This window comes from Epinephelus moara, chromosome 22, assembly GCF_006386435.1.
Source record: "Epinephelus moara isolate mb chromosome 22, YSFRI_EMoa_1.0, whole genome shotgun sequence".
Classification (NCBI taxonomy): domain Eukaryota; kingdom Metazoa; phylum Chordata; class Actinopteri; order Perciformes; family Serranidae; genus Epinephelus; species Epinephelus moara.
In genome coordinates this window covers 24,524,980-24,552,797 of record NC_065527.1, presented here as the reverse complement: position 1 = coordinate 24,552,797, position 27,818 = coordinate 24,524,980, and the positions used below count along the sequence as shown (strand labels likewise).

The 27,818-nt window shown below is 43.8% G+C and overlaps 1 protein-coding gene and 1 long non-coding RNA gene across 2 annotated transcripts in view; both read left to right on the top strand.

Annotated features, from left to right (window-relative positions):
• Nucleotides 1–4,045, top strand: part of LOC126384211 (uncharacterized) — a 56,366-nt gene extending 52,321 nt beyond the window's left edge. The window contains exon 4 of the long non-coding RNA XR_007569248.1: nt 1,549–4,045. This is a non-coding gene — a long non-coding RNA (uncharacterized LOC126384211). The remainder of the gene's footprint in view (nt 1–1,548) is intronic.
• A 758-nt stretch (nt 4,046–4,803) lies between these two features.
• The window catches only part of ext1b (exostosin glycosyltransferase 1b), a 162,179-nt gene continuing 139,164 nt past the window's right edge, over nt 4,804–27,818 (top strand). The window contains exon 1 of the mRNA XM_050035168.1: nt 4,804–6,682. Within this exon, the coding sequence (XP_049891125.1) occupies nt 5,739–6,682 (944 nt within the window). The 5' untranslated portion in view covers nt 4,804–5,738. The remainder of the gene's footprint in view (nt 6,683–27,818) is intronic.

The window sequence follows — 27,818 nt, the reverse complement described above, 5'->3', positions numbered from 1 at the left end:
AAATATAATGGTAATATGTGAGAGGCTCAAACTGGGGCGATATCAAAGCAATCAATCAAATCAATTTAAGTCAACTTGCTATAAGTTTTCTTATTTCAACTTTAACTTCACACATCGGCATTGGGAGATTTATTCAAAAGCTTTAAACTCTAACACTGTAGGTAGCAAAATTAATGTAGCGTGACATCAACATGCTGATGTGTACCATCCCAGCCAGTGTGTAACGGCTTCATATCAAAGAAAGCTAATGATCTGTTTGAGCAGAGTGTTAGCTTTTTCCCCATATGTGAGAATTTTCGACTTTGCTTTTATTTTTCTTTATTCAGCGGGGCAATTTTCTGCACATGACCATGCTGATACCACCAGCATTTAATTTGGGTTTAAAAGGAGAATCTACAGTTTGCCCTCTTCAATTCAATCCCACTCTTTCTGTCAATGAAAAGGTGCATTTTACATAACAATCATGCTTAGTCCAGCTGTAACGTTTCACAGCTGGCGAGGCTTTCTCATCTCCTCGTATCTCAGACTTGCTACAGTCCTGTGAAGGAGCGAGACCAAAGCGTGATTGAAGAGGGGAATTTTTCTGGGTTGGAAATATTAGAAGTGTACACAAGGAAGGATGAAGGAAGGGAGTGAGGCGAAGCTCACTGGAATGACTCCCAGTCCTCACCGCTGTCATGCAGAGACCACACAGCTCCAAAATGTTCCAAAGCAGTCTGGATACACAGGGGATAAACTGAGGGTATATGGTGCCTTTGATGGTGCAGTAGTTAAAGCTGCAGTCTCTGCTCGCACTCTACTGTGTCTCTGCTTCTCACCTGCAATCAGTAAATGCTTAATGATGTGAACAACCCGCAATACATTAACACGACACAAGCGTTTTTGTTTTTTTTTCAGGAGAACAACTCTATTCAGATCACACCATCTTCTCCTGGTTAACACAATCCTGGTTTCAAGTGTCATTTAGCAACCATACATTACTCCCAGTTGCACAGCAATTACAAGAAAAGACCCCCAGGCATAAACAACAAGATTCTCAAAAGAGATGCAGTGGTGATGAGTTTGCCAGTTGTGTGGCATTTTCAGCAGAGTGCAGAATCAAAGGTAAACTATGCAGGAAATGTCAATACTGTTTGTAAACAATGTCATGAGCAAAACAGAAAGTGAAAGCCAACGTCAGACTCACTCTCATTCTCTATATTTGTAGTTTTTTCAGCGCTGTGTCTGCGATTTTCACAGCACTCTCTTGGATGCATGCTGCTTACACTCTGGCACCTGGTTCTGACCTTATCTGCGCAAGCATTCTAAGTTTCTGCAAACCTTAGATATGTCACATTTTTTACATACATTGATGAAACTTTACATTTCTTTGCATTTCAACAATGCTGTGGTTAATGGGTGGTTAGGTTTGAACAATAAAACCACTTGGTTATGGTTAGGAAAGATCATACTTTGGGGTAAAATACCTGGTTTTTGTGGCACTATCCCAGCAGAACAAGTAGCCATGGCTTGGTAAACAAATAACAGCTTTTCTTGGTTCTATTCCAGCAGAAAAGGCAGAGACGGTTCAGCAAAAAAACAACTTTTCGTGAAACTATGCTGGCAAGAAATGCAGCAATGGCTTGGTGAAGAACAACTGCTTTGTGTGTCACTATCTTTGGAAGAAACACAGCGATGGGTTGCTAAGGAACACCCCCATTTTTTGGCTAAAAAGCTGGTGGGAACGCAGCAAGGACTTGCTAAAACCAACCAGATTTGTGGTTGGTCTTGAACAGTGGCCTCCAGTGGTCTGCAGCTTGGTAAACATGTCGCCTAGGTGACATGCCATCCACCATTCCCTCCACCTCCCAATGGCAGTCAGCTCAGACATTACATAACTTTGAGAAGCTTGTATATGATACATATGAAACTTACAAATGTAATGTATTAGTGGTTGCAGAAATGTGCAGTGTTTCTTGAGGTGACAGGGCTGCCTGAACCCAGCAAGTAAGAAGAGAATTATACAGGCAGAGGGCAGGTAAATACACTGCCACACACTTGTAGTGGGTCGTAAGTGATGATTGAAAGAGATTATTTCTGTATGAGTCTTTAGGCTACTAGAGTCTGTTAGAAATAGCAACAGACAGAGAATTCAGGGTTTATATTTTTCTTGCAGTCTACAAAACTTTCTTATATGGACTTCTTGACATTGGATTAAGCAGGACAACCACTAAGACAGGAGCAGCCCTCTGGAACAGCACCCAGGCCTCTTCATCACCAGCATATTCCGACGATGAGCGCTGGCCAACCACAGGATCCTGGCCTGTCTCCCAGCCAGCCCCGCTAATTAGTCCCCCTCTTCTGAGCTAATTGGCCGATAAAAAATGAGGATGGCCTCTTCACCCAGCCGGAGTGTTTTGCCACCAAATGGCAGTGGGGAGGATTATGCGGGCTTATGAGGCATGGTGACACTCAGTGAGAACCACTCCTCTGCTATTAATTTCCTTGTCAAGGGGGTCGCCTCTGCTGTGTCACTTTGGGTTTTTTAGCGGATAGAAGAAAACTTTAGTCCGGGGTTGACTTCCAGCAAGTTACACTCATGAAATGCCTTTGCATCTTAAATGTTTTGCTGTGTTAGTTTATGGTACGAATTAACAATGAGATCATTCATGTGAGCAGATGCTGAGTCTTGTAGGCGGTATCAGTGTTACAACATGTTACAGGCAAAGTGCACAGGGCTTATCTTACTTTTGTGGCTTTTGATTTTTTTGCACTGGCGGGACTGTGGGTTAGTGATTCTGGATTCCACATGAAAGGCTGTCTGCAGCAGCCCATGCCAAAAAAATTAAGAATAAAAAATCTGGATGTAGCATCGTGGAAGTCTGGTGGTTGAGACACAATACCACATGAGTAACATCGCCGGTTTGATTCCAGCTGTGGCCCTTTGTTCCATGTTACACCTCTTTCTTTCTCTCTCCTCATTTCCTGTCTGTCTCTAAGGGCGTAGGTTTTGTTTCAACATGGGGGCGGGCACATATGAAATGAGTGGTTTGGCAATCCTTTACCAGAACATTTTGAGCATCAAACACTTAATTTCCTGCATTCTGGTCAATCTTTTTGATGCACCAGTTTGGGCCTTTTATGCATCAATTTATAGTGAAAATGTCTTTTCTCAGATTATTATAATACTGTATTATACATTACAGTGCTAGTCTCCGACTTGGTCCTCTGGATTGTCATATTATAAATATCAAACACAAGAGGCTCTTCAGTTTTTTTGACTTTTGCTGCCAGGAAGAATATTTTGCGCTTTTGGATCAAGGATGCTGCTCCAACAAGAAAAAGTTGTGGCACAATCTTATAATGCAGTGTGTTCCCAATGAATATATCTCTGGTATGCTTCATTTCTCGGTGGGTGCTTTTATAAAGTTTGGCTGTCATCTTTCATATTACAAGGGTTTCCTTAATCTGCTTCGCCAGTCTCTGTATGTTTCCTGTAAATCAGTCTTTCTGTAACCTTGTTATTTGTCTATATAACCAGTTAATCTATTTTGATGCTGCCTCTGTGATGTAGGGATGGGGATGGATATAATGCCCACTATTTCTTTCTTATTTCTAGCTACTCATTGGTGATGTCATGTCAAAGAAAGAAAGAACATTACTAACAAATAAATGAATGAATAAATGATATGTGCACCACTCAGTATATGCTGAATATGAAAAGAAAATGCTTAACTTATGCTCATGAATACTGGAAACTGGCCCAGAGACCCAAAGAGTCAGGGGGCCCCCTGGCCCTCATTTGCAAAATGTCAAATGTCAAATTTTATTTATTTATTTTGCCTTTATTTAACCAGGTCTGTCCCACTGAGATCGAAAATCTCTTTTTATAAGGGAGACCTGGCCAAGAACAGCAGCAACACAGAATTTAAACAACAAATAAAATTAACATAAAAGCTCATGGATTTGAATAACATAGAATAATTCGATTTCATCATGGTTTTAAACTCATTCAAGGTCACCATGTGTTGAAGCTGAAGATCATTTTGCAGACTGTAACACGTACTGACCAGGAAGAGACTCAAAATGACCACAAAGAGATGTAAAGCCACCGCCACGTCTGTGCCAGGGGCCTATTGTCTCTTAATCCACCCATGCTTATACTGTGCCTTTAGTTGGTTCTTAGAAAGATATAAATCAAGAGAATACTTATAAATAAATAAGTGTGTGTACTATGTATAATGTACAACTCACAGTGTGTGCTGAATATGTATGGTCGCATATATTGTATTCTGTGTCTTTCTTGAAACATTTTGTGGAGGGGAAGGGTCTTATTTATGTCTTTATTATAATACTTAATGGATACATGATCAAAAATTGACACTTTCAGGCTAAGGGTGAGGTGAATATCAGCTCCTAACTATAATATTTATAAAGCAAGATGCATATGAAAGCAACATATAATGACTAAAGTGCTTTATGGAGAAAAAACTTCAAAATTAAAATGACTAAATAAAGAAAAATAGGAAATAAAATCAGCCATGGATGCATGGATAACTCTCATAAAATATGAAGCAAAATAAACAGGCATGTGACTGCCTACTATCCCTGTAACTTCTCGGTGTGAATCTTTCTTACCGAGGGTGCTCTGCTCCCTGGCACATCTCCAAACAACTTCCATAGGCTTACAATTAGATAATTTGCACATGCAGAGCACTCCGGTTATGAATGGGTGCATTCCCCCAAGTCCCGCCTCTTCCGTTCCCACACACGGACCAATCAGCGGCGCCGGTGCGCATCGATGGGACGTCACGTCAGCTGCCGTCGTGTCGGGATTGGAATGTTACCGACTAACAATCGGAACAACTGAGCACTCGGTAATTGGACACTAGGATCAAGGAATCCCGTCTTTTTGAACCTTTTCTCAGCTATTTCCCCGGTCTGAGCTCCGCGTTTGTTTGCCGCGTGTCGACCGGATAACTTCGCCTGCTACGTGTCTCCCTCCGCCGATGAGGTTTTTATTTAATATCGGCGCGTATGAGGGAATGAGGGGAGGTTGTAATAAATAAGAAGAGAAATGCAGGGATTCGTCAGGTTACAGTTGTAGCCGAGCTGCCCCTGCGCTACGACGCTTCCCCCACCGGTTTTTGCCTCTCCTCACACGGGACCATGGAGTGATAAAAGAGGGGGAATAGGACGAATTCATCCGGAGGCTTTTGGATCCGAGCGCAGCGGCTACACCGACGGCTTTTTAACACTCCCTGCTCAATGTGTTGCCGAGTTTAACATCCAAACCGGGGTATACCTTTCCGTCTGGGAGAGCCTCGGGACCCCTGCCGCTGTTCACCCGGTGGGAGAGAGTTCCCACACGGCTGTCGGACAGTTTTCCATCTGAACAGCCCCACACAGCCAGCCTGAATGAGGCTGAGGAGAAGCGCCGGGGACGAGAGCTGCTGCATGTGATTGTGTCCGAGAGGGTCCGGGCAGCGCTGAGCTTTCTCAGGCTCCTCAGCCCCGCTGCAGGCGCTGTGCGATATGGTGAAACTCTACAGAAGAGGGAGAACGGGACAATACTTTTAAAATCGCCCACATGCACTGGATCAATTGCTGGATTTGGGAACCGAATACGCAGAAGGGGGGTTGGGGATCCTTGGAGGCTGCCGGAGGATGGAGCGGTGTAACCGCTGGTGGTGAGAGCCTAACTTCGGGCCACTTTGCATTTCTTATTCCTAAACAACTCGCCCCTGTTCCCAGGACACATGCAGGCCAAAAAACGCTACCTGATCCTGCTCTCCGCCGGTGCATGTCTAGTGCTTCTCGTCTACCTCGGAGGGGTTCAACTTCCAGCGGCGAGCAGGAGCCGGCATGACCGCAGCCGGAATGGGTACCGGCCCGAGCAGCCCTGGCCTCACTTCTCAGACCCGTTACACCTCTTCCTGCCCTGGGATCAGACGGACACCGAGGAGTACAACCTGCACATATCTCCGAGGCAGAAGAGGGACGTCAATACGAGTGTTTACAAAGGCAAGCGGTGCCGCATGGATTCATGCTTTGATTTCTCTCTGTGTCAGAAGAACGGATTCAAAGTTTATGTTTACCCGCAGCAGAAGGGGGAGAAGATCTCAGAGAGTTATCAGAATATTTTATCGACCATTGAGGGGTCCAGGTTTTACACCTCAGACCCCGGACAGGCGTGTCTGTTCGTCCTGAGTCTGGACACTCTGGACCGGGACCAGCTGTCCCCGCAATACGTCCACAACCTGAAGACCAAGGTCCAGAACCTGCCTCTGTGGAACGACGGCAGAAACCACCTCATATTTAACTTGTACTCGGGGACGTGGCCGGACTATACGGAAGACCTGGGCTTTGACATCGGTCAGGCCATGTTGGCCAAAGCAAGCATCAGCACCGAGAACTTCAGGCCCAACTTCGACGTGTCCATCCCCCTCTTCTCCAAGGAGCACCCTCGGACCGGCGGAGAGAGGGGGTACCTCAAGTACAACTCCATCCCGCCTTTTAGAAAATACATGCTGGTGTTCAAGGGGAAGCGCTACCTGACAGGTATCGGCTCGGACACCAGGAATGCCTTACATCACGTCCACAACGCAGAGGACGTGGTGCTGCTCACCACCTGCAAGCATGGCAAAGACTGGCAGAAACACAAGGACGCACGCTGTGACAAGGACAACGCAGAGTATGACAAGTAAGTCGCAGTCACTGGGGTGGTTAATTTGGGGGTAAAGTTGTTTCTGGTAATGTGCTTAAACTTTTACGCACGAAATCCGTGCGCATGGAGCTGTCACTCGCATCCAAATCAAAGCATCAGGCGCGCATCCTCAGCCTGGGCGCACAGTGTGAGTTTGGAGCCACTTACACTGTCCTTCCTAAATAAAAATAGGTATTAACCAGTAACATATAATACAAACGTACCTCCTCTTTTTAAAATCTAGACCCACAAATCAAATAAAAGTGATTAACTATCAGTGAGTGTGCGCCTTATAAAGACCCCTAGCTGCAGGTCATAGTTAACCAACCTTTTTATGTCCCGCTACATGACTGCTTTTTACCCTCCCTGCTCCCTTTCAAGCATGAAGCAAAAGCTCTCCAGCCAGTCTATTAGCTCCCTGGACACCCCTCTCCCCTCCCCTCCTTTCCTATGAAGGAATTCACCCCCCCTTCACCACCACCACCACCTTCCAGCTCCGCTCCATGGGAACACTGCAGCCTTTACCAGGATATGCAGGAACACGTTTTGATTTGCACCCTGTACTTAGTGCAAATTAAGTGAAAGTCGACAGTGGGAGTCTGCTCTGAAATTAGTACCACTGTTCCGGTGACCTTGTCATGACAAAATGCTGCCTCTGCCTGTAAACGTGCATGCAGTTAAGTTTATGTACTCTGTGGCGTGGAACAAGTTTGCGTGAAATATGAAGCAATTTAGTGCAAATAAATCAGTCATAATGGGTTAATTATCACCTTCATTTTCCAGGAGTTAGTGCCATCTCTTCCACTTAGCCCCCAGGGACAGTTGATTACCTCTAATTTCGGAGGTCTCCCTTTTGTCAAGGTGGTAATTAATGATTCCCCCTTTGGGATCAACAGCTGTACATGAATGCTTGGCATGTTTTAATATAGAAGGCGGTGTTTGTGTGATGTTTTCTTTGCTGGATTACGTCCTGAACTCCGCTGTCAGGTTCACTTCTCTGTGAGTGACGTTGGTTTGATCTGCATTCACCAACCTGTGGATCCCATGCCTTCTCCAAAGCCTGGATAAACTCAGGCATGTGATAACAGCACTTGTCGACATTGTTCCTCAGTGGGTGTGTGCGTACCTGTACACACGGCACGTCAAGGTGAAGGGGAAGGATGGACAGGGAACATATGGAAAGTTAACCTACACTTTTTTTTCCCGTTCAATCAATCAGAAAAGCAGAGGAAGGAGCTGTGGGGGGAGATAAGACGGATTTTTAACCAAACATACTTTGGGTCGAGGGAGGAAGTGACTCTCCTTGAACTTTAAATGAACCTCCTCACAGACTGATAATGCAAAAAAGAGGTAGTTCTAACAAAACTTTACAAGCACGCACTTGTCTATCCATTCGTCACCCCCCCCCCCCCCCCCCCCCTCTGTCTCACACACCCTCGTTGTCTCCTTGGATGCCTTGGGCTCGGTGTCACCTGGAGAAATGTGTCATCCTTTATCTGGCATTCCAGTCGTCTCTGGATGGCCCACCTCTGCTCTTCTCTGCTCACGGCTCTGTTTCCCGACAGATCGGGCCTTGTTTTCCCAGAGGTGCCTCTGTCCTGGGATCATCTGAGTACCATAATCAGCTGATTGACACAGCAGTGAGTTCAGGGAACCCGGAGCTTTGGCTGCCCACTCTTTCCACTGTAGTGTGTTTCACGGGTGATTTATTTTGATCAATACCACTGCCTGTTAGTCATTTCATTTCCAGCATCGATACTGCATTTGATTTCTGTCCCTGCTAAAACTCAATGAATCCAATTTCATTTTTACACAACAGTATTTAGCAAGCACTTGCTTGGTAAACTTCCGTTTCTAGTTGACTTTTCTTTTGTTTTAGAATTGATTTTATTGGTTTAAACCTGTGTTTAGATTGCCGGCCTGCTCTGACATCTGGCAACATAGTGAAACTAATAAATTTAAAGCATTTTTTCCCTGTTATGATTTAGCAGCCTGTTCAGATTTAATCAAACTGATGCCTTTCATTTTAATCTAATTTAAACCCCTTTGGGTGCCAGCCCGCGCTCGGCAAAAACCCTGACGTAGCTCTCTCAGGTAAATGGATCTATATGTGGCTGGCCGGTCTTAGTGCTCTGTGTCCGCGGGCTGAGGGCGGACAGGCGATGCCTTGCGGGGACGCTGTGGTGCAGACTCAGGAATGCACACACGTGTCAGAGCAGCTGTTAGCGGTTGAGGAGGGAGCACTGCCAAGGCAAGCCGGCTGTCTGTACAGTATGTGTACATACCTGGATGCTCTTCGAATGCAGCCTGACACATAATGTTGAACACAAAAGAAAGGACGCGGCACGCTCCGGCCTTATCCACCCAGTTGTTTACAATCAAAATGCCAACCACAAACACACACCCACACATATATGTACACACTGCATACATACATGCTTAATGGCTGGTGCTGCAGAGCTAAGCTATATCCAGGCTCATCTTTGCCTCCTGACCTTTGACCTCGTTGCTTTCCCGAGGAATGCTGCGCTACAAAGGAATGCAGCAGCAGGAGGGCAGACTGGGAGCCGGTGTATATAGGTACTTGAACCGGCTCCCACCCACCCACACACACACACCGCACGCACACAAATGCACCACGCTCCACACATTTATTCAATTGATTTTCTTAGCTGCAATAGCTTTCAATTGGAGTCACTCTGGTCCACTTCCATGGCCAAGCGCTGATGAAAGGGCCCATTCACTGCTACATTATCCACTGAGTTTTCAGGGCTGCTGACAATGATCCTGGGAGAGGACAGTGAAAGGCTATTACAGCCTCGACAATTGAAAAATTTCACGTTAGGTGGAACTTTGCTGTAATGCTATGCCTTGCGGTGACTAAACCTCCTCAACTCGCATACTTCTTGCTCTATATGTTATAGTTCCTGTTTCCAACTTTGTGATTTATGTCGTGGGAAATTAAGTTATCATTTCTTTAAAATAGTGAGTCACCATTGGTGGCCCAATACTTCCTGTTTCAGCAATGAATCACTTCAGGGATGGATTATTCATTGCATTATGTCTCCTAACTGTCATTCTGATTTGCCCAATACATTTTTCTCTCTATGGCATACTTAAAGGAACAGTTCAGACTTTTTGAAGTGGGGTTGTATGGTGTACTTATACATCGATAGTATATTACAAACAGTTAAAGTCAGTCGGCACGTCCTTAGTTTGGAGAAGCAGGCTGGTGTACGACATGGACGCTAGGCAATGTGCTGCAGAAGAACGGTCAGCGATAAAATGTACTTTAGTAACCTAAAAAAAAAAATCAATGTTGGTTGAACTGTGTCCTAGATTTAGAATGTTTTCACTGCTTTAGCTTAATGTCAGACAGTGATTTCCAGTGGGAAAATGAAGATGTTATGCCGCTCTCTTCAAAGCCAGACTCCACTGAGAAAAACAGCGATTTAACATAGCTGAACACAGGAGCTGCTGGTCTGCCACTGCCTCAATCAGTTAGTTAGTTTGTGTTATTGTTTGACTTTGGGGTTTAAAAGCTTAGTTCAGATTCACCAGAGTCACACAGTAACACAAATTAACTAACTGATCTAAGCAGCGGTAGACCAGCAGCTGAGCTAAAATTACTGTTTTTGTCAATGGAGTCTGGTGGCTTTGACGTTATCATCTTTTCCATCGGACCGGGCTGTCTGATGGAAAGGTAAAGCAGTGAAAATACTCTAAATATTGCATGTACTTAAACTGATACTAATTTTATTTTTTATGTTGACTTTTATTATCTGCAGCGGTACATTGGTTAGCTTCCGTGTCAGACTCCAGCCTACTTCTCTAAACTGGGTGCGTGCCGACTGACATATACTGTATGTGTCACACCAACTATGAATAGGTACCTCATACAACCTCATTTAAAAAAAATCCGAACTATTCCTTTAAGTCATATATGTGGTCCAACATTACATCCAGAATATGAGTACTTTAAGTGCTCCCTATTCCACTGGCACACAGATTATGCAGTAAAAAATCAGAAGTGCATCTAATGTCATGAGTCAATTGCTTAAAGCACATCATTATTACTATTGAGTGTTCCATTAAAGTTCGACTGCACATATTCCATTTATTTGCTCTTTGTTAAGCCTTTCTCTGGCTAACAGCAGCGTCATCATCCCCCATTTAATACTTAACCAGCTTTGTTGGCTCGTATTGACTTTGTACTTTAGCTACTTCACTGGCAGCTGCCGCTCAAGGTCGCCCGAGGGACTTGAAAACGGAAAGAGAGTGGAAGGGCAATGAAGAGAAGTAGAGGGAGAGATTCAGAGAATGAGAAAGTCAAGAGGAGGTATGGAAAATGTGCCTGTTTCCCGAAAGTGTGCGTGTGGAAGGAGGAGAACAAGAGGAGCAAGTGGGTGTGAGATTGAGTGATAATAGCGCGCGGGTGTATGTCGAAGTGTGCTGCGTGAGTCGGGGATGAAAGAAATGGAGAGTCCAGAAAATTGCGCGTGTAGTGGGATTTTTCCCATTAGGAGTCAATGACAGTAACATCAACCAAGCGCTGCGGCGTTTTCATTTTCACAACTGTGTCATCAGCAGAAATTTTCCCACTTGAGAAAATCCTCTCAAAAGCGTGAGTGGCTGCGAGGGGGGGAAAAAAGAGGAAGAAGGCCAGCCTCCCATCCTCCCATTTCTCTTTGTATTTCCTGTTTTACTTTCCCGTTACCTTTTCTCCCTTTGCTGTGGTTCTTTTTACTTCTCTCCCTCTCTATCAGAATGACATGGGAACACTGCTGTGATTTGGCTCGAGATGGCTCCCCGCCACATTTCCATTTCCCATTTTTTTTACGACAGCGCTGCGGTTGACATTTTGTTGACACAATGCCACAGAATGAGAGGCAGTAGCTGATCTGAGCCAAGTGAAGAAAACCAGCAACACTTCCTCTCCACCTTATCTCAGTAAAACACTATTATGAGTGGGAATACCAGCATTCACCTGAATGCCAGCGCGGCGGCGTCTGAGCCTGATAGTGGACTCCTGTTGGAGATTTGGAGAGTGGTGAGCGAGGAGCAAACACAGTCATGTTGCTACCTCGCTTGGCAGGAGAGGGTGTCACACTCCCTGGGTTGCCATTGTTTGTTTTTCTGTAGTCAGATTAATAAATCATGAATATTTCATGATTGCCTGCTCTCTCTTAGATAAAGTACCGAGCTCATGATGGAGAATGTTAATGATGTGGAGGATAATAAGTTTGAATGCGGTGCAGCTTAATTAGGTCTCTTTGATATTTTGGTGCGTGCATGTGTGTAAGAGACAGATTTAAGCCTATAACTAGATAAAACCTCTGTTTGTTATTTTATCTTATCAGGCCATCTATACATCTCACGTCCCCACTGACTCTCACCGTCTCTCTTTTTCTCTCTCCTCATTTAAACTGTCTCGTTTGTATATTTCAGTTGCGTCAGCCTCATTTGGTATTATCTGGGGCAAATCACTGTGTCACCGTTACATGAGAGAAGTCGACATGGCTTCATCAGAGTATTTTTGTCATGGCTCCCGTCTGGCAGCACGTCTGTCTTTCATAGCTGGTATAGTTTCAGTCAGCAGTCATAGTTTCTGGTGATAAACTCAAGTGCTTAACTTTACAACATTAGTGAAAATCCTCTTATGAGGACTACAGCTAATAACGATTATTATTTCTAGGTTTTTTACTTTAGCATTACTGAAAATGTCCAAAATAGTGAAAAATGCCTGTCACAAGTTCCTCTAGGCAAAAGTCATGCCTTTACAGTAGTCCAAAACCAAATATTCTATTTACAGTGATATAAAACTGAAAAACAGCCCATTTTAAGGAGCTAGAACCAGAAAATGTTTGTTATTATGTTCTTGTTTCTGGACTATGGACCTTTTTTTTTTTTTTTTTTCTTTGGCATTTCTGCTGTGATCTTGTCATACCAATTTCCACACTTCCTTTATCTCCAGACACTTCCTTTATCTAAAGCAGTCATACTCAACTTAAGGCAAGTGGGCCAAATCTGGTGCCAGGTGGCCCACCACCCTTTTTTTAATTCACAGTAAAAATAAATTGATTCACTCTGGGATTTTTTTTTAACTTTGTACGTAAATAGAGTGTCAGCGTGCATAAAGTAGCATCAAAAAAGCAAGTTGAGTATCTGATCAGTATCTGTTCTAAGGCCACAGGCTTTTCTCTGCTGTTTATCAGAGGAACACAAATTGTCAGCATCTCCCACACCACAGCAAAGACAGTAATGATACCCCTCCAAATAAGAGTTACTTCAATCAGGAGTGAGTGGGAAAATTATCCTCTTGGCGAATTAAGGAATGGACCCCATATTTTCCCAAATTTATTGGAGGAGCCACTTAATAAAAGTCAGATTTGTTTTCCAATCTAAGAAAGTAACAGTTGTCTCTTATCCAGTGGATATGAGAGGAAGATACCGTTGGTTTCAAACTGATCAATATTAGTAATGTAGCCAGTGGGGTGACAAAAGATACAACATCCTTTTTGAATGTAGAGAGGGAAACCAATAAAGGGAAGACCCCAAGCACTGCACTGTGGACCATGTTTATGGATTTACTGTGTAGGGCTGCAACTAATGGTCATTTTCATTACTGAATAATCTATAATCTAATCTATCTATCAAATGTCTTGTTTTGTTTCACCAACTTTCCAGAAGAAACATTCAGTTAACTGTCACCTGCAAATTTTGGGCACTTTTGTTTTAAGAATTACTCATACGATTACAGATTATCAGCTCTTTTGAAGTGAACTGTTAATTTTATTTTCTGTCAGTCAGCCACTCCATTAATCTTCGAATCATTTAATCTCTACTGACCTCAGATCTGCTCAAACGTACTCCAAGTTTGTGTTGCTACTCCTTTTTTGTCTGAGATTTGTCAGTGTGTGGCTGCTCATCCATCCGCTTCTTTTTTTTGTATGTGTCTGTGTGTGTGCACATCCCTGTTTGTGAGTCTTTGTCTTCGTACATGGGCGTGTGAACGCAAGCATGTGTGTGTGTGCACGCAGGATGACTGGGGTCGTGACCCTGTTGTCTGTCCCCTCGCTGAGTGACGAAGGCAAAGCCCAACTCACTGACCCACATTCATTGAGGGATTACCAGCACAGCCAAGCCGCCCCTGGCCTCAGAGGTGGCGGCGGTGGGGGGGAGTAAAAGAAGGAAAGAACTAGGGGGTGGACATGAACTCGGCTAATACGGCGTATCAGACAGTGAAGCCCATCCTGCACCCCCTCCCAGGCCAGCTGCTGGCTAGTTGGCGGAGAGAGATTGATCAGCTGGGAGGGTTCCCCCAAAATGAAAATCAATGAGAGTATTAGCACAGCAGTGGGCCAGCCCCTGGAATCATTTCCTCTATTAAAACCTGCTCACTTCCACCCTGGAGGAGAAAAAAAAAAGGTCCGAATGCTTGTTGTGCTGGCGGTAACCATAATTGAAAGAGTGAGGAATAACGAGGCATCAAAACTCCTTCCCTTCCCAGAACTGTCAGGGAATGTTTTAAAGGAATGAATTAATAAGAGGCAGAGGCGCAGTAGTAAAAGTTGTAAACCCCCTTCTCTCTCTCTCTCTCTCTCTCTCTCTCTCTCTCTCTCTCTCTCTCTCCCTTTCTTTCTGTCACTCTTGAAGCTCTCTCATCCTTAACTAGTGCTGATACGGTGATGTAAAAAGTTTGCAGGCAGACAGGTAAGTGAGTAGCTGCGCAGTTTTTGGAAGGCTCTGACAGTGCAGAACAGAAAGGGAACGAGAGCGAGGGGAAGGAAGCTGATTGGGTCCTTGTGAATTCAATTAAACTCGACAGGTATGTGACTGGCTGAGGTAAAAAATGATGATCAGGACAGACACGTGATTGGCCTCATATTAAATTCTCCGCTGAGGGCGGATGAGAGGAAAATATGGCTGCTGTCTGCAGGTTTTGGCGAGCAAGTTGAGTTCTGAGTTCTGACATCTGTCCTTTTTTTTTTTTTTTTTTTTTTTTAAAAGCAGAGACGAAGTATTAAAAACATCTCTCATATCTCGGCTTTCTCTGTGTGGTACGGGGCATGCTGAGACAGAGGGCAACACTGCTCTGAGCGCACATTCCCGACTCCATCATTCCAGCATTCCCACGTTCAGCTGCTGCTTTTTTTTAACCTTTGAGTATCCAACACGAGACAGTCTGAGAGTGGTCTGAGAGTGAACACTTGTTTGTCTTCTGTCTCTCACTGCATTTAAACCCCACTAATTCTACAAACATGCAGAGTTGCTAGTTTTATATAAATGATGTTTAAAGGAGCAGTGTGTGGGATTTAGTGGCATCTAGTGGGGATGAATGCAGATTGCAACCAACTGAAACTTCTCCCATGTGCCAAGTGTTAACTCCTTGTTAGGATCCTGTCAGTGTTCATAGCTTAGGAGGTTTTTACCAGGAGCTGAATAAGCTGCAGAGGTCTCTTCTTCTCCAAAACACATGGACTTGATGATTTAAACCGGTAAAAACACTGAACAAATCAGTTCCACTTTACAAATCAGTGTTTCTCTGATGCTGTTAGGCTCAACGCAGCTCACCTTTTTCTCCAATAACTTAAGGTTTTTATTGTAAGCTAAATTATCCACAGGGGTCTCTTACCTTTTAAAACAGATGGACCAGGTGATTAAAACTGGTAAAAACACTTAATAAAGCAGTTTCACATTAAGAAAATCTGTATTTTGCCATACTGTTTGGCTTGTAGAGGGGCTGCTAACTTCGGTAGCCGACGCTAAACCTGTCTAGAGCCAGTGTTTCTTTTGTCTGTTCTGGGCTACTGTAGAAACATGGCAGTGCAACATGGCTCTTTGGACAAGAACCCGCTCCCTATGTAGACATAAACGGTTCATTCTAAGGCAATGAAAATATGATGATTCTTATTTTCAGGTGATTATACACCAAAGAAAACATACTCATTATATTGAATAATATATACCCCTAAATTCTACACACTGGACCTTTAACGCTGAGCTTAGGTTGAACAAATTGAGGAAAATATCTGTTAGTTTTTTGACCAATATCATGACTTTAATTACGATTATTATCCTTCAAAGCTGCTCTAATCAGTATTTCATATTAACCGTGGATAACTTGACTGTGTAACATGAACGTTTGTCCGAAACTTCCGTTTAAATTCCCTCCTGCTCCTGTCTCAGCTGTGTTCAGCAATAAAGCTCACAACCTGCTGTGCAGTAAACAGGCAAAGTTTGCAACTACATGTTTTTATAGCTTGTTATGGTGCCCTAAAGTGGCCAAAAAATCAATTATTGCAGGTTTGAGATACTGTGAACTTCAGACCTGTATTGACTGTTTTCATAGTATCAAAGAAGATAAGCTGTACGAGGGCATAATCTCAAACCTGTGTTGTTTCTGATACAGTGATGCTTGTTGATGAGTTCGTCATTCCAAGTTGGACAAATGTCAACTTTTAAGTTAACCCTGCTAGTCTTAAAGAACAAATGGCATGAATGAATGAGTCATTCAAGGCTCTAATTTCTGATTTAACACATTTGTTTGCTCAGTTTGCTCTGGTGCCCACGGGTTGCACTGTGAGTGAATAAGGCTGCACTTATACGCCTGTCTTTTCACTACTGAACTGTGGAGAGTAGCGTGTGTCGGTGCATGAGAGGTCAGGGTGTGTGTGTGTGTGTGTGTGTGTGTGTGTGTGTGTGTGTGTGTGTGTGGAAGAAGGGAGCGGGGGGTTGCCGCTGGTCCCAGTGCTCCCGGGGATTTGTCTCTCTTCCTGAATGACTCTGTGGTCCTCGGGCTGTGAAGCACCTGACCACAGTTATTTCATCAGTGAGGGGCAGTGAGCAGAAACTCCGGCCTATATCTGCTGCGGACACTGACACACTTAGGATGAATGTTTCCTTGCAAATAAGAGAACCACACAAGCTCATTAGAGCCCAGTCCGGCAGTCTTGTCAGCAGTTGTTGCGGACCTCGCCTCCTGTGAGCTCCGTGACTCCCTCGGGGCGTTGCAGCAGCTCCACTGGGGAAAAGGGGGGAGGTGGGAGTAGTAGTTTTTATGGCAGCTTTTATGGCCCCAGGAGGCCGTTCAGCAAACACCTAGTGGCCGGCACATCAATGGGACGGCAGATCGTTGACGTCAGCTTGCGCGCTGACCTCCCTCCTTCACTTCTCACCACCACAGGAGCGAAAACAAACACTCAACCCCTGTGCTGGTATTCATATTCAAATAGTAATTGGCAAAAGGGGGAAATCTGAGTAAGGGTAAGAGGAGGAGGTGGTGGTGGAGTGTGGGAGTTGAAGAGGGCAATAGCTTAAAAAAGCATTATGTCACTGAAGAATGTGTGCATGGCTCAATGTTTAAGGGGCCACGGCTTCGAGGAGAGAAAGAGGGTTTTGTTGGAGCAGATCTGGCTGCCTGGCAGGCTGATGGAAGGGCTCTTTCCCCCGTCTGGTTCATCATGCTTTATGGCTCGGTTTGACTTCCACTCATGGGGTGTAAAAGTTGGGGCTGCCCCCAGGCGCTCCAAAGGGGTCCTATTGTGCTAAAGTTTGCTCTCTTTCCAGAGGGAACGCTTGTGCCTTGTTGACATCGCAGCCTCCCCATATGCTCCCCTTTTGCTCCCTTGTGTTTCACCCCTCTCCATCAACCCAGACTCTGCAACTGCTGTGGCCTCTCTTCCTCGTGCACCTTTTTGCTTTCTGATGCCGGGGCGTCAACAAGCAACAATGGCTGCTCTCACAACTCCAGCCACCGACAACCATGCCCTGGTTTGGCAGATTCCACGGCACTTCACGGATCAGCGGCTAAGCCAAATCTAATCGAGGAGGAGGAGGAGGAGGTGGTGGAGGAGGAGACAGCTACAAGGGAAGAAGGCATCTGGTCTCACCAAGGAGAGTCTCAGTGTGCCCAGAGCGTGGGTGTATGATTGACCAGAGAGAGGAAGGAAAGAATCGTTTTGGTGTATCGCTGTTTTTCCCAGTTTCCCTGACAGTTTGTTTGGTGGTGTTTATTCATGAGCTCGACGGGGGCCTCCTTTTCAAATAAAGTAGAAGGAGTGCATGCTTGTTTTTGGGAGGCGATGTAGGACAAAGTGCAGCTGCTGGTGGTAATGCTGGATATTTCAAATTAACGCCCACTCTCCTTCTCTTCAATTTTTCCTCCTGCCTTTTCTTCTCCTTGCTGTTCCCATCTCGCAGTTTCTCTCCTTCTCTTTTATTCAGTCATTTGTTCTGTCTCACACTCCCACAGCTTAAAAAGCCCACGTACATAACTATTTAATTCTGCCAACGTTACTTCTCATGACCCCAGCCTTCTGTACGATCGCATTACGTCATCGATGGAAACATTTTAGGAATAAGGACATTTCTTGTTGTGTGAGTCATTTCCACAGAGAATTAGTGGTTTGATGGCATTTTCCACGGCAGATCCAGATAAATGTCAGATATATATATTTGCAATGCCTACCATACATAGAAGACTTTGACAAGACTTTTAAAAGACTAGAGTCTGACACACTCCCACATCTATAGACAATGTTAGATTTTAGTCACAGACTAAAGATTTTGCAAAGACAGGGGATCGTGCCGGGTCACTTTTTCTAAGACAACAACTCGATTCCTTATGATTCCAAACTCCTGTTAAGAAATATGACCTTTAAACAATTCCTTACGTGTTCTCAAAAACACAAAACTCTAGAAACACATGATTAAAGGCATCACATGTCCACGGTACAGGCTGAATGAAACACCAACTCTTGTTCACTCCACAACGCCACCAGTTTCTCCTTCTTTTCCACAGTACAAGAGAACCCAGACTTGATCATGTTCTTGCACCTCCCCAGAGTCCCCTCCATGTTTACTGTCTACCTGGTATGTTGCTTGTTTGGTGCTGGAGAGAGCGCAGCTATTCTTTGCTCTTTTCATGAGCCAAGACTGAAAAGTTATGTTGAATATAAACACGTTTGATTTCGTTAGAACGTCAAGACAAGGACAAGACTGACTTGAAACAGCTCGGACTGAGTTTTGTCTGTTGACGACAGTGAAATAGCTTGAAAAGTCGTTTGGTTTAAGGCTGACACAAGATGATATTCTGCTACTTTTTCTGGCACTTGTTTTCTTTCTGTGGCTCTATCTCTGAGCTGAAAGGACACTTTCCCTGTTTCAGTGGCTTAGTTTTTACCCTGCTGCATCCTAACCGGTGGTGTCTATCCAACCGCATCCCTGCCATCAAAGCAACCCCCCCTCACCCCCCAAAAAAGGCAAGGAAGAAAGAGCTTGAGCGGGAAAACCCAGTGATCCTGTCGAGAATCAGAGGCACTGAGGTAAAGGGAGAAGAGGAAAGTAGAAAAAGGAGGAGGGGGGGATAAAAGATGGGAGAGGTGTAGCAGAAAGAGCAGCAGAGCATCCTGCTTTGTTTAGCAGCTCGACGGGGTGTGTTTTCTTTGTGGGGGTGAATTGAAGTGTTTATTTCCCCAGAAAGTTGTGACACGACAGCACTTTGTTTTCAAAGCGTCTGCATCTTGTTTGCCTTTGCAGCTCCGCTCGCTAGACACAACGTTCTCTGGCTGTCTGAAGTGAGACAGGTGAGCGGAGCGAGGAGAAGTTTCAGATTCTCGGGCTTATGCAATATGTGGATCCTATGGTGAGATTGCAGCAGATATCTTTGTGAGAACGTGGGCTGTCACGTCCCATTAAACTTGCACTGATGATAGACAGGTTGAGCCAGCAGCAGCAGCAGCAGCATCATACATTTTAGATACATGGGTCAGTGAAATCGCATGCCTCCACGGTGAACAAAGAATCCACAAATGGTGAAGATTCTTGATGAGCTGAAGTCATACGGGTCTGCGTTAAACCTCTAATGTTAAACTGTTAGAGGTGTTGAGTGACCATCAGTTTAAGACTTCCTGTACCAACTGCAGATGCAGGAATGTCACGTCCAAAACAGCCATGGACGTGGGCAGTCGGGCGAACGAGTAGGTTTTTGTCTATTCCAAATTTGGTGGCTGCGTAGGATGTGTTTAGACATGCCTTTGGGGTGTACACATCCTCGCGGCTATACAGACGCAAAGAGCATCATTTGAGCTTTAGCCGGATTTGCCTCCTTTAAGATGGTATATAATGATACAGCCACCAAGACACAATCTTACCCTGGCTCCCTGCTTAGAAAAAACACCAGCAATTGTGTTTGTTGGAGCATTTACAGCTTGGATTTGAACCCAGAAGTCTGCAGAGGTGGGCGAGCGTTGTGCCTCTGCATCACCTGGATGCCCACACGTTTATATTTCCAGTATACTATAAAGTGTATGTAACTGGCCGGCAAGTTTGAAGAAGAAACTTAATCAGAGTCTTTAGTGCGCTTTATAACCCAGGGTTGGTGATATGTTGGCAGACTATCAGGGTATTGACTGTACCTTGTCTCTTTCATCATACTCTACTTCCTGGCACTTTCAAAATGCTAATTTGAACCAGGTAAGATGGTTCAGTTAATTTCAAATCCACTCCAAAGTCCAAAAGGCCTGTTTTTCTCATTATGTGTCTGCATGTTCGTATGTGTGTATGAATTTGAAATACTTCCCTCTCAGACCCTCTCACAAGGTGTGACATCTGTAGAAGATGCCACAAGATTTTGGGGCTCATTTCATCAGCAGCTGTTCCTGCTGTGTGATATGCTCCCAGTGTTTTCAGTATCATTGCTTCTATATTGAGGTGACAGGTCAAATTCTCCTCAGGTTCCCCAAACACAGATGTGTGTCTGTCTGTCTGTGTGTGTAAAAGGAGGCTCTTCTATTTGCTCGTGGGCCCAGTCTGGAGTATGTGGGGTATCTGGTGACGGGAGACTATTTGCTCACAGCTACATAGCTTACTATCTATACACACACACTTATTTTCTACTGGGACTTTTTTTAAGAGCTTAAAGGGACAGTTCACCCCAAAACCAGTGCTATTTATCAGTCTGGATTGTTTTGGTGTGAGTTGCTGAGTGTTGGAGATATCGGCCGTAGAGATGTCTGTCTCTTGAATATATGAAACCAGATGTCACTCAGCTTGTGGTGCTCAAAGTGCCAAATAAATACAGTTGAAAAACTCAACAGCAATGTCTCCTTCCAGAAATCATGACCTGGCCACTCAAGGTAATCCACAGACTTTTTTTGTGAGCAGTTTCATGATGGAACTATTTTCTGTCTGCTGACTTGCACCTGTAAACTGTATCACAGCACAAAGGGAAGTGTGTAGCTACTCGTGGATGAAATGCTGATGCTCGTGACTGTGTATTTTTTGGCACTTTGAGCACCACAAGCTGTGCACCATCTTGTTCCATTATATTTGAGAGAAGGCAGACATCTCTACGGCCGATATCGCCAACATTTTGCAACATATACCAGAACAATCTAGACTGATAAACCACACTAACAGGTAAAAGGAAAAATGTTATTTTATATTTTGGGGTGAACTGTCCCTTTAAAGTCTGGATATACCTGCTGTTTATCGCATGTATTGCTGTCTTCACCTTCCTGTCATAGTGTGTGTGTATTTTGTCTTTGGCCTGGACAGTGAAGGATTGCTTTTTTTTGTCTGAGTATTTGCAAAGTGTTTGCACTGTAGCCGATAAAGGGACAGACAGAAATGCAGACAAGTATGTGTTACGTTTACACTGCAGTCTGAGCTGTGTGTGTGTGTGTGTTAAATTGTGTATCTACGTCTGCATATGTGCATGCTGATAGGCCTCGGTGTGTTCCCTCTAGCAAGGTAGTGCTGATTCAGTCGTGTGCGCTCCCATTCCCACTTTCCTCTGCTTTTTTTTTTTTTTTTTTTTTTTTTTTTTTGTATTATTAAAGCCGTCAGGCAACCCACACGCCCAGCTTCATCCCCCCCCGTCCACACACACAAACACACACATGCACGTTCACACACCCCTCCCTCCCGCGTACTCAGCAGCATCTTGTTTGGCCGAAACCCGGCGCTAACTCTAACTGTGGCCACTCATGTGGAACCCCCAGAAGCTACAAAACATGAATAATGTATCAGCAAGAGGAGTTTTTATTCACGTTTTTTTTTTCTCTCTTCATATTAAGTAGCATGTCCACACATACCCATGCAGTCGTACAGTGCAGCACAGCCTCCACATCTTCTCTGTAACAGGCACAGGCAGCCCCAGGATTTCGCCAATATTTTCACTAAGCAGCACGGAGGCATCTGACTTCCTGTACTCTCGCTTTGACGTGGAGAAAATTTCATTTGAATTTCATCCAGGATCAGAGAGTGACCTTAAAGGCCTGTTTTTCTGGGGTGAATGCTGAGTGAATTTACTGAGTTCACACGGTCTGAGGAGCAGAGGAGATTCATTATTCAATAAATTGCATTTAATGTGGAGTATGAAGCGAGACCAAATGAGCCTCAAAGCCGGCGGCATCTCTGGATGCTGATAAGCTTTTTAGAGGACGACACAGGGGAGGTTTTTGGGAACGGGAACAGACGGACTACATCTCCAAAAAGTAGATGCGTTGCTCTGCATTTCCCAGCTGCCGTATCTTTTGGGACGGCTGAGGCAAGTAGATCTAAGAGCTCTGTCATTACTGAGGTTGCTGTAGCTTCATCATCGCTGCCAGATCTGCTGTGCATTTTCCATTTTAAATCTCCCTAAATAAATCAGGAAATCTCCAGCTGCAGGAAAATCTTAAGAATCTCCTTTTCTCATTACATCTTTTGTATGAACTTGATCAGTAAAAACTTGCATATCTTATATTTTTCTGTGGTTTGATCAGTCTGTTTTCCCTTGTTGATGTTCACGATAAAGACGTCTCCCTCTGCATCAACTCTAGTTGCAGGCGTTTTTGATATAGCTAATTTATGTAAGTTTTACTGTGGAGCAGGCACCGGCAACAAATAAGTTGCTGCATTTAACACATTCTATAAAGCCTCATGTAGATTTTTACCATGTCTGAACTGATGGCAGACACACACATCTGACTTGTCTAATTTAATGTAACATGCACAGTCCACAGTGAAGGATTAGTGGTGTTTTGTACAGATACTTTACAAACAGTCCTGAGCTGCTGTGAGCAGCTGTGATCAGAGTCCGTGCTCTGGGCACGCTGCCCTCTGTAAGTCCACAGAATGGTTACAGAAGAAAAAGGGCCGCAATCATCTTCATTACATGTTGGGAGTTTGAGGCTTGCCCGCACTGTAAAAAGCTTCTGCACCTTCTCATTTAACCACTTCATCAGTGTGTCACTCCATCTTTTGCTTCTTTTGACTCACAAGCTAAAACGTAGCTCTTTCACAGTGTTTCTGTTTACTCTGAATTTCCTTTTACAGAATGTCTGTCCTTTCCCTTTTTTTTCAAATCTGCTCTCCTAAGTCTTGCTTTCTCAGAGAATACACAAGGTTTAACTGTTCAAAACAATCTTGCTGACAAAAAAATGTTTAACCTCAGCTAACCTCAATAGATAAATGTAAGATAAAACTTTGCCTGTCCACCAGAAACGTTGCTTGCATCCACATGCTTTGAACAATCCACACATAAAAAGACATCTTTAAGGTCTAGGGTTGCAACTAACGATTATTTTCATTGTAAATTATTCTGCTGGCTATTTTCTCGTTATAATCGGTTAGTTGTTTGGTCTACAAAATATCAGAAAATGGTGAAAACTGTCGAACAGTGTTTCCCAAAGCCTCTTATGATGTCCTTAAACGTCTTGTTTTGACCACAATCCTAATATATTCAGTTTACTGTCATAGAGGAGTAGAGAAACCAGAAAATATGCACAAGAAGCTGGAATCAGGACAATTTGACTTTTATTTCCCAAATAAAATAACTCAAACTGACTCTAAAGTTTCTTCCGTCTCCACCCACAAAAAAAAGTTTTTTGGGATAGAGATTTCCCTTATCCACTGCGACGGTCCAAGGACAGAGGGTATCTCATGTTGTACACTCCTCTGAGGCAAATTGTGATTTGTGATATTGGGCTATATAACTAAAATTGAATTGTATATAAAGGCCACAAATTGTCTTTAACAGTCAGATGCATTAATGATGCATTCCATTTGAAATGGGACGTAGGAATTTAGAATTTCGAAGTTTCCAGTTGGAAATTTCAACTGGAATGCCCCCTGAAGTTGGATTTCCAAATCAGAAAGACCAAGGGACATCCCCAGCAACACCCTCAAAATCCAATATGGCTGCTCCACACATTAACAGTAGTAAAAGCTATAGTAAAAACTGTTTAATAGCTTTTCTGTCTTATTTGTGTCTCGTTTAATCAGTCGAACACACAGTACTGTCCAACTTCCATCTGTGGAGATGCTGGTATTGTGTTTATAGGCATGCGTCATGCGTTTTCATCAACTGGTATTGCTAACAATGGCTAACCTGGCTAGACTTGGTTTTGCTAACAGCACCATGGTTTTGTACTGGAATCATTTCCAGCTCTGACCTCAGACTTCCGAGGTAAATGGCACACAGCATTATGGGGAAGAACATATGGCAAGTGTTGAGTTGGTATCTACAGTAGATTTACACTTAAAGTGTGGCTAGCTTCGCGGGAGTGAGCAAATGTAGCAGAAAAGCTGTGTCCAATGCTCCCTGCTCATTAATAAAAAAAAGATGGCCTTATCACTGGGGACAATATCGGTCCCTCATCCTGTTCTGTCAATGCAGATAAAACATCTACTATTGTCCTTCCCTTTTAGCTTCACGGAGCACAAGCAGAGCTAAGTTAACATTAGCTCCACTTTCCAAGCTAATCAGAGTACAAAGGCGAGATTAGCATCCACTAGCTCTATTATCGGCTAATCACTTCAAAGCTGTCCACATCACCTGTCGTCTTCAGCGCCGGGGCATTAAACACTTCATCACTTCACATGGTGTTTATTCAGGAAACTGTGCATCGCTTTTATTGCTGTGCACCTTTCATACGCTGCACTTTCATATTCAGGTTGTGATTTTTTAAGTAATACAAGGTGGTGTTTTTTTCACATATTTTGTCTTTATTTAACCTCATGAATTTGTGGTAGTTTTACTTGACTTTTTTGTGCTTATTGTTACACCCTGATCAGACCCTGAAGTGTGCCCTCCTCTTCAGGTCAGACTTGTGTAGTTACCGCGCTGTCAGCTAATGATCGTCAGATAACATTACCCAACATAACCTTATCAAGGCCACATGTGTCAGGCTGTCACTCCTTATCAGAGTGCTGCTGCATGGATGGATGCACATGTGCATACACACAAAACAAACATGGACAGAGAGACTGGAAATCGGGGCTGCCAATGAATAAGGCTGTCTGTTGTGCCGAGCACAGCTGGACACTCTTTCTGCTGCCGAAATACAGGTCGCCACCCACGACAGTTTGGAGGTGTGTTGTATTCACAGCTCCTCTCTTTTCTTCTCTTCTCAGTCAGAGTGACACTCCTCATTATTCCATGGTAATTCATGCTCTTATTTGCTGCCGTGATGATGCACAGGTCTGAAGTGCCGAAATGTAGCGGGGCTCTCTGAGCCTGCATGTTAACTCACTGAACCGTGTGAATGTGGATGAGCCTCTCAACAGAACATGAGACCTTCTGCATGTAATCAAATCATGTTTAGTCTCTGTTGTTGTGAGGCACTTTTCATTTCATTAGTTTTTCTTTTCCAAGAAAGTTTCATCATCGCAAACAAGCTGCAGCCATTATAGGAACTGAATACATTGTGTTAATGGCTGACTTAATAGCCAATCAAAGGCAGGAGCACATCGACCATTTCTGAATCAATATGGCAATAAGCAAGTGCACATATCGGTGGTTGCTAAGAGCATAAAAGGGTAATGTCTTGCCATTCATCTCTGAGTGTATGTCAGTTACTGTTTTGGTAAGGCAGACTCTTCCAACAAAGTTAAAGATATGAAAAATGTATGCATTCTCCTTTTAAACCTGAAACCATTAGTTGACTCACTGATAAGTTGAGAGACAGAAAATTAATCAGCATCTACTTTCATGATCGATTCAAGCTTTCTAATCTAAGAATTTTTCGCTTTTCTTCGACTTCTGTGATCATGAACTGAATATCTTTGGGTTTTGGACTGTTGGTTTGACAAAACGACATTTTTGAAGGACTTACACTATTTTTAGACATTTTACAGACCAAATTATCAACAGATTATTTGAATTTTAAGATAATTTATCAGTAATCATTTCTTCTCATGTCAGCAGAGGCATATTTATTCCAAGTGTGGTGGGACGCCTCCACTAAAACCCTCAGTTGCAGTAAAGACTTATAATGTCTCATGATGAATTAGGGGTGTCCTGATATACAGGTATTGACAATGACTGTAATATTCAGTCATTGAAATATATATACCATTTAAACACACATGTGAGAATATAGTGTAAATAACCCAGCAGCACCTCTTAAATAACTTCCTTTTCTGTCCAATTTCGTTCTTCTTTCTCTCCCAAAACCATCTGTTTGCCTTTTCACTTCCCATAAAGTGCTCTTTGTCTCTCCACCTCCCTACACTCGTATTTTGAGTGTAATTTATTTGCCAAAAAAAGAGACAAAAAGCACAATAAGAAAAGTTAAAGATGAATTTGACTGATAGCGTTTTTTATTATTACTTCAATTTTTTGATAGATATCGCAATAATATATCGTGAACTCTTTTGGCCACAGTAATCGTATAGTGAAAATCTGACCTTGTACCAGTCCTACTCTGAATACTGTGTCAGTGACTTTCCCATCAAAATTGTAACTTTCCATTTTAGGCATCAACAAGGTCACATTTAAAGACAGTTTAGCTGTTAGGAAGCAACACAGCATTATGTTTTGTCCTCCTTCTTTTCCATGCTACGTTTCACTGCACTTATAACAACAGCCACAAATATTCCATCTAAAAATAGACGGCAGCCTCAGAAACCCATATCATTTGAATTTTTGTGACAAGTCGACACGGTATGTGACGCTGGCAGTCGTGTGTCTTTTCCAGCCGCCGTGACTGGGATGTGGGTGCGGTTCAAGTTCCTGCGCACAGCTGAATAGATGGGTTTGCAGAGATGTGAATGGGAGGTGTGAAGTGGCCGGTCCTTGCAAACAATAGGTGTTGTGACTGCCGGCAGGAAGGTGAAAAAGTTTGAATCACAGAATGACGAGGGGAAATGCCAATGGAGACCCAGGCGATGGTGTTTGCTGCTAAAACAAACTGCTTAATGTTTGTAGCACTTTCTCACGCATGTCCTGTGGTTAAGCACGGGATAATAAACGCAACTTGATCCTGTCACAGATTAATTCCTGCTCATTGCTTTTTTATACAAGATCCAGGCCTGCATCAGTGTTTGTGTATCAAACTTTGTATAAACATATAGAAAATGGTTCAGCTTGTCAGATGTATTACTGTCTTCTTTGCAACCAAAAAGGAGCAATGAATATCCCTTTACCTCCCTATTACACCATTGCTTGTATCCAATTCCTGTAATTGCTTACACGATGGGCATTTTGGTTGTACTTTTATGGATTTATACTCGTTTTAGTATTCATGTCTTGTAAGAAAACCTGACCTAGCGACACCATGTTTATTCTGGTATTTGCTTGCAGCGCTACAAGCCGTCTGAAAACACACCAAATTTGTTTTCTTTCGGGACTCTAAATCCCCCACTCCTCCCTATTCTCCTCCTATCAACCTCATCCCACCTTTAAGTGGAGCTTGACTTGTTGGACTCACTTGGTCAGTGCGCAATTATGTAACGGAAAAGGAAAGTGCGTCAGGGCTTGAGATAGCTGAGTGGCGCTGATGGTCCTGGCGCGGCCCGATGGAAGAACATTTGTGGCAGTAATTTAGCACATGGGTGCTTCCGCTGCAGGGGTTATTGTATCCGTCACGCTCGGCTGCGACCACGCCGACCCCCGCTTGTGTTTTCAGGCCGGCCGGCTCCCCCGTAAACTCACTGGCTTCCAACAATAGACTGCAAAATGAGACGCACCAGACAGAGAGTCGGGAGGCAGACGGAGAGAGAGAAGGGGAGATTGTGGAAAGGAGAGATTAACAGGGTGAGAAAGTGGGTTGAGGCAAGAAAGGGAAATAAATTGGGGCAAGATAGACAGACTGCAGGCACACAAAAAGACACACAGTGAACCCATGACCCCGGGCATATCCAA